The following is a 12,478-nucleotide window of genomic DNA, read 5'->3' as shown; positions in this document are numbered from 1 at the left end:
TACCGGGGTCGGGGGCCCCTGCTCTATGATATGTGTACTGTATATGGTACATGTAGATATATATGTGCATGAGCACATGATTAATAAATTACTAAAGTAATTGAAGTCCAGTAATATACGAGGTTCTCTGCTATGTATTTTAAATCCATACTCTTAATTTGCCCACACAACAATCTGAAGACACAGGAAGTACCATGCCCCTCCATCAACCATGACACTCAGTGGGAACTTATCCACTCACTAAAAAATAGAAAAGTTGAGCTAAGAACTCCATCTTGTTGAGATACAACTATTCATCTATTTTCTCCTTGTGTTCCACTGGCGTCTTCACTACTGAGACACAAAGAAGCAGGGAACAGAATGTTTCCGTAAGGAATTCTTTCTAAAAACGGGGATATACTGAATGATGCTTTAAAAATAACAGTTCAAAAAGTGAGGGGAAAACTGATAAAACATAGAAAAGCATAATATTACTACTATGACAGGTAATACAAATCAGGAACAAGACAAATAGAACAACTGAGAAATGTGCAGAAGATACAAAAAGATAATTCACCAAAGAATTAGGAGTGTGTCATAAATGTATACAATACTTAACTTCAGCCTGAAATTCAACAAGAAGCAAGTTAACCCACAAGAAAACATGATATTTCCTTTTTTAACTGGAAATTGTTATTTAAAGGTTTTTTTAAATTATAATATCCAGTGTTATTGGGGAAATTGACACACTCCTGCCTTGCTTGAAGAAATATAAATTACAGAAACTTTCTGGAGGACAATGTGATAAAATGTATCAACAACCCTGAAAACATTCAGTTCTAGGAAAGTAATCTAGAGAAAATGACCTGATGAAAACTATGTAGCTTTAATTATAGCACCACATATACCACCCTAAAATGAAAATGCCATCAACCTCCAAAACCGGCAAGTTATTTAACACACTGATGTTATATAAAGGTATGGAAAACAGACACTAAAAATATGAGAAACACTGTCTTGTATGTTAAAAGGTAACAGAACATGAGAAATCTTCTAAATTTCAAAATGTATATGGGTTAGCATTTCTGCTAAAAATACACTCATTTTGGTGGCTTGATATCATGAATGAACTTAAGCTTCTTTGAATCAATCCTCTAATAAGCATGCCTTTTTTTTTGAAAACAGAAAATAATAACAAAGCGTTATTTGAAAAAAGAAAAATATTTCACTAATGTGCTGCAGAGTTCTCAAGAAGACAGCTTGCTAAAATTATTAATACTCAATACATCTCTCAAAGTTAAAAGCAGGGAAAATCTAGGCATGGCACTGATTAGAATACGTGCAATATACACTCCATGAATGAGGAACCCTGTTAACTTTAAATGAGGTTCACTAATAAATTAGGTTCTCTGCTATGCATTTTAAGTCCATACTCTTAATTTGCCCATACAACAACCTGAAGACACAGGAATTACTGTTGCCCCCCTCAATCAACTATGACACTCAGTGGTAACTTATTCACTCACTAAAAGATGGAAAAGGAGAGTGAAGAACTTGTCTTGTTGAGATACAACTATTAAGCTATTCAGCTAAGTAATGAAACTTATCCCAAAGCCAACAGATAATATTTATTGCAAAAATTTAAGGGCACAACTTTTTGTCTGTATAGTGATGTATTATATTACCAAGCTATATTTGGTGGAGAGATAATATGGAAAGAATGAAACACTTGAAAGTCTGCCATAAATACTATGTTTTTGTGTTTGTATGGCTATGTGAGTGAGTATGTATACAGTTTTTTGCCTTGATTTTCTTCTTAACCTTCAGGACCATGAATACTGCCCATATAATCAACTCTTCTTTGAAAAGACAACTCACAGCTACATAATATTCTTCTGGATAATGGTGCCACAGCATGCCTATACATCTACTATGCATTTAATATTACAAGAAGTCCCCTACATACAAATTTTGAAGTTGCAAACTTTCAAAGACGCAAGTGCGCCTGCCAGCCCCCATATGCCAACTACTGTACCATTGCTGTTCAGTCGCTCAGTCGTGTCCGTCTCTTTGCGACCCCAGGACTGCACCACGCCAGGCCCCCCTGTCCTGCACCATCTCCCGGAGTTTGCTCAAACCCATGTCCAGTGAGTCAATGACGCCATCTAACCATCTCATCCTCTGTTATACCTTATCCTCCTGCCTTCAATCTTCACCAGCACCAGCGTCTTTTCTAATGAGTCGGCTCTTCTCATTAGGGGGCCAAAGTATTGAGCTTCAGCTTCAGCATCAGTCCTTCCAATGAATATTCAGAACTAATTTCCTTTAGGATTGACTGGTTGGATCTCTGTGCAGTCCAAGGGACTCTCAAGAGTCTTCTCCAACACCACAGTTCAAAAGCATCAATGATTCAGCACTCAGCCTTCTTTATGGTCCAACTCTTCAATCCATACATGACTACTGGAAAAACCGTAACTTTGACTACATGGACCTTTGTCAGCAAAGTAATATTGCATGGTATTACTGTACTTTTCAAAGTACTGTAAGAGTTAAAATGTTTTCTTTACTTTTTTTATGTACATACTATTTTTGTAAAAAGTATTATAAACCTACTACAGTACAGATTTGCAATAGGGCCTTCCCTGATGGCTCAGTTGTAAAGAATCCGCCTGCTGATCCAGGAGACATGGGCTCAGTCCCTGGATTGGGAAGATCCCCTGGAAGAGGAAATGGCAAACCACTCCAAAATTCTTGCCTGGGAAATCCCATGGACAGAGGAGCCTGGCAGGCTACAGTCCATGGGGTTGCAAGAGAGTCATGCATGACTTAGCGACTGAATAACAACTATCAATATACAGCTGGCTGTGTTAGTTGGGTACCTAGGCTAACTGTTGAACTTGGGAACATGCTCTCAGAACGGAACTCATTTGCATGTAAGAGACTTACTGTATATTCTTTTCCAACTCAACTCAAGTCAGTCTGATCCACACCCTACAAGCCCCGGTCTTCCTGCACCACCTTCAGTGTCCTGGGTAAATGTGACATGATTCCTACTATCTCTGAGACTGTCTACATGATGCTGATCTCATCTGTCTGCCTTTCAGGAGGACTCCTCCACCTCCTCATACAATGACTCCAAAATACCATTTCAGCCACCAGTGAGGAATGTGTTAGAAACAAGAGGCTGAATCTCAGCTCTTTTATATTTGGAAGACTTGGTTTGCTGCCAAAGAAATTGCTCTTCCTGGAAATTAAATTATTCTGTGTTACTGAAGGTAATGACCGCTATGTTACTCTAATGTTTGAAAGTCCAAATAAAATATTTGAGAGAGAAGAATAAAATGTACTTTAAGAAGTGAGCTTTTTTTTTTTTTTTTAGTTTGAGTAGTCATGCTTGGAGTCAAGTCAAATATCATGTCTATTTGGAAATTCAGTTTTTTCTTCTTTCTCGATGGTGTCTGTTATTGCTCTTATTCAAAGTTAAAACATGAAACAACAGCCAAACTCTAATTATCTACATTGAGGTAGAAAATGCTATGAGTAATAGCAAGCAAGGGTCATCATTTATACACCCTTTGGGAAGTCAGATTTTTGACACTGTCCTTTTTATGCCCAATTTGCATCACTTACAAGACCATCCAATTACTGGCAGTCCAAGTCTAGCATGGGGAGTAGGGAAAAAGCGAGTTATTTTTAAGTTGGAAATACATAAGTCAGCTGAATTTCACCGACCATACTCTCTATAAATAAGCCAGGGTATTGGACGTTCCCCCTGGTAATTCCTGATACAGTGTCAAAATGCCATCATATACTTAAAGAACTCAACCACCAAGCAAAATATCACTAAAGATACTACGCCAAGAATTCTACAACTAGAATTCTTTATAAACCATGTCAATAAGGTGAATATGATTTCGTATTTGTGATATTTCCTTCCAGGTGAGGGAACTTAATTAATGTAATATTTCCAGTCTCTCCCTAGCCCCTGGCTTTCTCTATCTCTGAAGAATAAAGGAAATGGCTTGGCCAGTTTCTTCTTTTTTTCCTCTGGAGAACTCCCTGCCTGTAGAGAGCAAGGCTTGGTCTCTAGAATTCAAAGCCACCTCTGTCCCTGTGGAAGCCAGGAGGGAAAGCCAAATTCCTGGGCCATTATTCAGCATCACATCAACCTATAACTAATCAAAATGGATATTTCCCTCCATGGTGGCCACCCCTTTATCCCTTTTTCCTTCCCACATCCCAACTTTTTTTTTTTTCAGAATCAGAGAGGGCTGGAGAGGAGGGCTGATATTTATTGGGTTCCTTAGAGATACCACCAATCCACATTTCTGCATATTTTATCATCTGATGTAAATGCATACCTTTCTGTGATTTATGGTGTTGCATATTTAAGGGAGAAAAGATTACAATAAGCATTATAAGATTATGGAGATGCTTCTAAACCAAAAGATTTAGAACACGTGTACAAAATGCATTCTTAATAAATATAGATTGAATCAAGTGTCTAATGACAGTTGTGAAAATGACATCTATTAAGCAAAACGTGTTACTAATGAAAAATCTCCAGTCCTCACCTGTGAAGGATAAATGTAATAACTAATTTCGATGATAGAATTAACTGTTCCCCACCATCTAATGCTGTAAACTAAATATCCCATTTTAATACATTGCATATCATTCAAAATTCATAGAAATTTTGATACTTAGAGTAACTTAACCAAACATAATTGGCTCACCCACTTACTTTGATCCAAAAACCAGAAAGGTCTTTTATGATAACATGAATTTCACTCTGGTAACTTATAATTGGCAGTTACTACAACAATACAAAATTTGAACACAAACACCTACATTTTTTGTCAAAATGTTTCTCTGACTAAAGATGATTTAGTCTCCTATTACACAGGTCACATTCTGTAACAAATTCTAAGATTCACCCATGTGTTATTATCATAAGGATTATGTTGAAGGTATCCGTTCTACCTCACAGGAGCTGGACAGAATCAAACCCATAGGAGTTCAGACCTTCACTAAAGCAACCAAGAGTGCAAGGACAAGGGAAAATGTCCATTTATCATCAAAAAGGTACCAATGGACACACACTTTCCCCGCCCCCCCAAGAACATGACTGCAATTGCAGGTGGGGTGGGTCTTCTCTTTGTGTAACAAATTTAGCCATTTATGTTTCCTTTTTCTTTGTCACAGTGATGTTATGATGGGATTTACGCTCTGTGGTTCTAAACAGAGCAGTGCTTAATATTTGACCTCGCAGAGAGCGACACTTATTAAACTGTCTATAATATTCCTGGTACAATGTTAATCTTTGTAGAAAATTTGATTTTAATCAGGTGAATAGGATAACGTTAACAGAGTGTCAAAATTCTGCAATTTCTGACTGAGAATCTTTTTAAATTAAATTAAGATTGGAATCTTTTTAAGTAATGGTGCTAGGGGATATCATTTGCTTCTCTTTTAGCTTAACCATTATATATTTTGATATGTAAAGGACTGGCATATTGTAGAGTAGAAAACTTCTATTTTAAATGCAAATCTACATAATAAAGCAATGATACAAAAATAGTAGAGGGAGAACATATCTAACAGTTTTTGTTAGAGAGGGTCATGGCTTTTATATCACAATATATAAATTACATAATAAATGTATGTAATACTATATGATAATTATATAAAATTACATAAATGTATTATGTGTTATAAATACATAATATATAAGTACTCATCTTAATATGGAGATGCTTATCTTTTATATTTATACACATATTTATAAGCCACTTACACACTTATTTCACCCTGAGATTAGCTCTTTGAGATTTCTTGTCTTATTTTACTTCTTTTAAATTAGAACATACAAAGATATCATATATTATTACTAATTATATTCCCCATGCTGGACATTTCATTCTCATGACTCAGTTATTTCGCTTGTTTAATTATTTAATGTAGTATATACTTATGTATAGGACCCATTTTACAGTTGAAAAACTAAGCTAAAAATTGAGAATCACATAAATGGCCAAGGACGCACAGCTTAACAGAGACAGAGCCAGGATCCCTCCAAAACCAGTGCTCTCACCTTTGCACCTATTCAGAGCAGAATCCAAAACAGCATTATACTATGATAAATGTTCCAATATCATACATAGATATATTAAAATATGAAATGTGCATATCTGTTATAGGGCAAAACCCAACCTCTTCTCTAGAAATATATTTCTGATCTGAGACAACAATTAATGGAATAATAAGTTTCAATATATGTAATACATTTCACAGATAACTATTCAAGAATCTTACCAAGGGACACATTTGCCTAAGATGGAAAGCTTCTAGGGAGCATTGTTTCACTTATTTAGTCATTATTTGCAACTTGCCAAAAATTAATTGATACAGAGGATAACTTCAATATCCTAACAGAGCTAAGACTTCCTACAAATCAATTAACCATGATACAGAGCTTGAAATTACACTCAGCTGCTATGTGATCAAAAGATAAACAACTGTAGGTGTCAAAACTATATGTTTTTGTTATGAGTCTTAACATTTTTCATGGACCTAAAGCACAGTATGATAAAACATTTCTGTGAGTTTCCTGGGCTGGAGGTACTGTTTATGAATATAATTGGGTTCATTAAAGCCAACTAAGCAGTTTATTAATCAGTAAGCTAGACTGGCACAGAATGTGATAGAAATTCTTTATCTATGATATGTTTAATATTTTATATTAATATAAAAGCTATTGATTTGACATACAATACAATAAACTTGAAGCCAGCAACAACTATAAGAAACTATTCTCACTCAAATCCATATGTTCCTTATCATAAAGTTATCAAAGTACCATAGTCCTAAGAATACATTCGCAATATGGGCCATGAAAACCATCATGGATAGCAACTGAAGAATTTGTCATGAAAATCATCATGGACACCAACTGAAGAATTTGTCATGAAAACCATCATGGATATCAGCTGAAGAATTTGTCTTGAAGGTGTGTTTCAGCCAGCAAAGACCCATTGTACTACACCTTGGATGGAAGTACTAGATTTAAAAAGACTTGCTGGTCTTCTGAACTATAGGCATTGAAGTTAGGTACTCTCAACTATATGTCATCTTTTATTAATAAAAATAAAAATCTTTACAAAAATAAACACTTTCAAGTGTCTATTTAAAATCCTAGCATAACCAATCCCCCAATAAATAAATTAAAATAAAGGTAACACAGAGAAACAACTGTAGGTGAGTACTCATATCTTCTAGGGTAAATCATCAGAAAAAGAAAAAAAAAAAAAAAACACTTTTGGCAGCTAAAAATGGCAACAGTTCCTGTTTTAGTTCAACTAACTTGTTACAACCAGATATAGTGAGCCAGACAAACCATACCTCACTTTATGGAGAAACAAATTATAATAAATTACTTTAAATGTAACTTTAGTATTTTCTTACATAAAGACAACCTGATGAAACTACTCTGGAGAATTCAACAATTTCGCATAAATGCATACCGTATAAAAGAGAACTTTGAAAAAGTACAACAGAAACTGCCAAGTTCTACAACATTGTCAGAAGTCCTTAGTATTCACTTGTACGCCAAAAGTAATGTTACATTTGAGAATACTACAACTTCATTTTTAATTGTAAAGGCCATCATGTGATACTATCCTGAGAAGCGATTTAACAAAATTATAAGTCGCAATTTCAACTAATATCATCAGAATTCCATTTTTCTCTCTGATGAATTATTTCAGTGACAGAAAAAGAAACCGGCTTGTGTTCTAATTGTGAACGAAGTGAAATTGCTGGAGATACTGTAATTTGACAGTGCGTGACTATTATTTCAAACAATGAAAACATTAGTGACATCTCTAATGATTAAGCTCCACAACAACGCAAACATACACCAAATTAAATAACTCCTTTCCACAAGGCTATGACAATTTTATTAGAGCAATGACCTCCTGTACTCCCTACAATTGCCATTCAATCAAGTACTATCATTTGCAACCCACAATATAACATAAGACTCACGCATCCAATACATGCAGTTTTACCCACACCCATAAGCTGCTCTCCATGAACACACGGAGGCACAGAGTCATCTCTACTAGTCCTTTAGGAATCATGTTTAAAGCTGAAAAAAGATTCAAAAGGAAAGTGAAAGGAGAGACATGAATGTGTACTTCATCGACTGCTTCATTTTGCAAGAAATTTGATATGAAAACAATGCAACAAGCACAAGAGTGTGCTTGAAGTGCTCTTGGAAAGTTTTCTGAATGTGAATAAGGTGAAACTAAAGCAATATTGGTTAAAAAATAAAACACACAAACACACTGGAGTCACAAAGATCTTGCTTGTCTTTCTGTGATGCTGAGATATGTTAGCTGTGTAATCACAGGTCTCCTAAATTTCAGCATCTAACCCCAAATGCAATCATTTTCATTCATACCCTGAGATCATGAAACCTACAGACCAGTGAGAATGCCACTGAATGCTCTCCCCAAAACATTAAAAATGGATCCTGCATGTGGCAAAGAGATTTCACGGTGCTTTAGAGCATCGAGTCCATATTAGAGGATGTCTGCCCTTATCTGTCGTACTTCTTATAGAGCCAGCTCCCCAAACCAGACACCGGTGCACTCCTGTAATTCGATATGAGTCATATCCACCACTTTTTCCATGGGATTTTAAAAGTGGCGCAGCTCTAAAGCCTCTCAGTCCTGCAGGTGAAGTACTAACAGCGAAGAGATGAACTGAACAACCCTAAGTAGCTGACGGTAGTTTAAAGCTGCTGATGGAAGGGTGCACAATGAGGTAACTCTTAGGTAGTTTGAGCACCTCCCTATTTAAGTCGTTGCAGAAAATTGCAAGCATCTCAAATATTCGTCACCTAGTTCCCAAAAGTGAAAACAGATACAGATCAGGCCTGGTACCATGGTTAGGAGGCAACGCTTCTCTAAACCAACATATCCTCTTGGTAACATCGGGCATGAATGTTAAAAACATCTTTCAGAGCCGAAGCGAACCAAATCAGTTCGGGGGGAGGGGTGGACCAACCGTGGAATAACAACGTGCCCGTCTTTTCCCTCACACTCTTCCCTATCCCCAACATTTGCAGGGAAAACACAACTTTAGGCATTTTCAGAAGTAACTATTCATGGTGGAAACCACACACACACCCCAAAACCTCTCAGACTGTTTTCCTACCACACAGACCAGGGAGGCTGCACCATCTCTCTAGCGACTTAATTCTGAACGTAGTGGCTGGAACCAGCTGAGCAGCCATCGATGGAAATACATTACACACCAGAATGAGAGGAAGGTCGGCGAACAAGGAAAGCATCTGTGCTTTCGGCCATTAATTACTGATCACCCAAATATCGCCTCGCAGCCTCTCACCCACATGCACAGCGTTCCGAACCTGGGTTTCAGGCGGCGCTTCCCGGAGCTTCGCTATCTATTGTCAGGACGCAGAAGCCCCCGAAACCTGGGAATCGAGCTGAAAGCGCTGCCTCTGAAACAGCTAAATATAGACCCAAGGGGCTCTGGGTCTGGCAAGCAGCGGGAGACGGGAGAAACAGCCATGGACGCATATGACTAAGTATTTCCATTTTGTGTTAGCCAAACATCGTAATGACATTGAACATAAGGGCAAAAGATTGGAGGGGAGTCCTCCCCACCCCCACCCGTCTTCTCCCGTAGATTAGGGACGTCATGAATGCCACGGGTAGGTTCGGGAGGGTGGCGGGGAGCAGTATTGTTGGTGTTGCCCTATATACGCCTCCTCCGGGGGAGATGGGTGGTGGGGAGGGGAGCACGCAGAGAAGCCACTCGGTAACCGCTCCGAGAAAGGCACTAACCCCGGCCCCCCGTTCCAGGCTCGGCCGTCTTCCGAGCGAGGGGACCCGGCGCGATCGCGGGTCCTCCCCCGGCCAGGAGCCGCCGAGGAACAACCCCCACCGGCGGCGAGGAGGAGCACGACGCCGAGCGGGATGCGCCTGGCCCCAGTCGCCCGGCCAAGGCAACTCACCGAACGGCGCGGCGCCGGATTGCCTCCTCGCGAACATGCACCCGCCGCCAGCGACAGCTCCTCAGTCCGGGGAGAGGCGTGCGCGCCGCCGCCCGGCTTCAGGGCAAGGTCCTGACCTTGCTCAACTGCAGCATCTTCCGCTTTTGTTGTCTGAGCGCGGCCGCGGGACAAGTGATGCCGGCGGGGAGCAGAGGCGAGCGCCGCGGGGGAGAGGCGGCTCCCCGACGCGAGTGCGCGGCGCCCGGCCCGGTGGCCCCTCCGAGCGCAGCGCGCGCAGCGCCCCCTGCCCGGCTCCGCGGGCTCCGCGGGCTCGGGGCTCCTGCGGGCTCCCGCGGGCTGCTGCGGGCTCCTGCGGGCTCCTGCGGGCTCCGGGCGCCGCCGGCCGGGCCGGGAGAGCCGCAGCCGCCGCCGCGCCCGCCGCTCCGCTCGGCCGGTTGCCGCCGCGGGCGCGAGCCTGGGGCCGCCGCGGCGCCCGGCGCCGAGCGCTCCCGTGCTGCGCCCCGCGCGCGGCCCGCGCCACCTGTGCCGCCGCCGCCGCCGCCGCCGCCGAGGGCGAGGCTCCTCCCGCGGCGCGCGGCAGCCTCAGCCTCCACCTATGCCTCCGCGGCCGGCTCGGGCGCCCGGCTCGTGAGGCAGCGTCCGCCCCGCCGCCCGGACCTGCCCCGGGTGCCGAGCATGCCCAGTGCCGCCGCCGGAGCGCCGCGCTTTGCCGTGCGCATTCCACTTCTGGTTTTCGCGGCAGCAGCGGGGGAGAGGGGAGGAGGCCGCGGGTTGGGAGACGGCCGAGCATCCCTGGGAACGCACACCCCGGCCCTCAGATGGGTGGATGCTCGCGAACCCGGCGAAAGCTGGAAGGGACTCGAGGAAGGCCTGGAACCCCGGGTTGGACCGATGCTCAAAGGGCCGGTTCCTTCCTGTACGTGCAACATGCTGACAGTTTATTGTGTGGCAGATGTCAGCGTGCAAAACAAAGAGCGGGGATGGAAGGGGCGCTAAGGGGGCAGGTGTGTGCGTTGGGGCCGGCGGCAGGCTGACTGTGCCTGAGCTGGGTGGAGATGGAGTCTCTCAAATCCTGTGGTTCTAGAGCAAACATCGCCAGGACAGCAACCTCCGAGCTCCCCACGGCGTCTGTCCCATCTTCCCGTCACTTCCACTGCTTCGATGAAACATGCTGTTCGCGGGTGGAGAGACTTTGTCCTTAAATGAAATCCCTTTGATTTGGAACCTGGAATGTATGTAACTTCCTGCTAGAAAGACTTGCCTAGTCTGGAACTTGAATAGATCGCAATGCTAAACTCCCCTCCTCCCTCCTCTTCCGTCAGCTCCCCCGCTTCTTTCTTCCAACTTCGGCACTTCGGCCACCTCGTCTTCCTCCTCCTCGCCCCCCGCCCCGCCACCTCCCAGTCTAAGATGAAAACCCTTACCCGTTTCTTCCCCCAAAGTTTCCCTATACCCCCTGCATCGTTCTCGTCATTTTCAGCTTCTTTTTCTGTCACCTCCTGGTTTGACAGCTGATTGACTCCTTGGGGACTTCTCTCTGCCTCTCTTGCTGTGAAATACAGCAAGTAGAAATCACCGCAGTGAACAGTGAAAGTCTTGTTAGAAAACAAGACCCTTGACTTGTGCCCAGGAGGTCCTCTGGGCCTTCACCTGCGTCCTCACTTTCAAAAAGTCATGACTGGACTCAGCCCTATTGCAATTACAAGACTTAAGACAGGCACAGCGCACCGTGCCCGGGGACCAGGGAAACACGCTTCCTAATAATGTCACAGCGCACCATCCCTGACCCTGTGGATCCCAGATGGACTGTGGTTATGAGCTTCTCCACTCTCCCCCTTCCCGGCGCTGGTTTCCGAGACACAGACAGGCATGAGAGCCGTCCAGGAAATTGTCATCAGAGGGCTTTGAGGGGCTTGTGATTCTCAGAAAGAGTTGCTATTTTGTGTCAAAAGAGATTATCCAACAAAGTTAAATGACCTGAATATTTATCCTGGGCTATTCTCTAGTATTCTTTGGAGGAAGTTAATGTAACTTGAAGTAACAGCAAAGGAGGAAAGTTTAAAGAGGTTTGCCATGGTCAGTTTCATCAGACTCTTTTGCGGCCCCATGGACTGTAGCCCGCCAGGCTTCTCTGTCCATGGGATTTCTCAGGCAAGGATACTAGAGTGGGTTGCCATCTTCTCCTCCAGGGGACCTTCCAGACCCAGGGATGGAATCCACATCTCCTGTATTGGCAGGCAGATTCTTTAGCTCTGAGCCACCAGGGATGTCCTTTAAACAGGTTAAATAAATAGAAACAAATGAATGGGGCAGCATATTAAGCAAGGACCTTTGACAACAGTGCAAATGTTCACTTTTAACTCTCCTCCCTCAGGGTAGGATATAGATATACAGGCATAGATATACATAGGCTTGGTCTCACCGGCAAAAGTAGTCCTCCAACCTGGCTCCAAG

The 12,478-nt window shown here is 42.5% G+C and overlaps 1 protein-coding gene across 2 annotated transcripts in view; it reads right to left on the bottom strand.

The window, feature by feature from the left end:
* The window catches only part of CTNND2 (catenin delta 2), a 1,061,406-nt gene extending 1,051,199 nt beyond the window's left edge, over positions 1–10,207 (bottom strand). Inside the window, exon 1 of one of the 2 annotated variants that reach the window (XM_043887623.1) lies at positions 10,025–10,207. In XM_043887623.1, coding sequence (XP_043743558.1) covers positions 10,025–10,061 — 37 coding nt within the window. In that variant the 5' untranslated portion in view covers positions 10,062–10,207. The remainder of the gene's footprint in view (positions 1–10,024) is intronic. The other variant, XM_043887624.1, reaches the window with a different exon arrangement.
* Between the last annotated feature and the right edge of the window lie 2,271 nt (positions 10,208–12,478).

This window comes from Cervus elaphus, chromosome 25 (genome assembly GCF_910594005.1).
Source record: "Cervus elaphus chromosome 25, mCerEla1.1, whole genome shotgun sequence".
Lineage (NCBI taxonomy): Eukaryota > Metazoa > Chordata > Mammalia > Artiodactyla > Cervidae > Cervus > Cervus elaphus.
The sequence above is the reverse complement of the archived record's forward strand: the minus strand, read 5'-3'. Positions and strand labels throughout refer to the sequence as shown.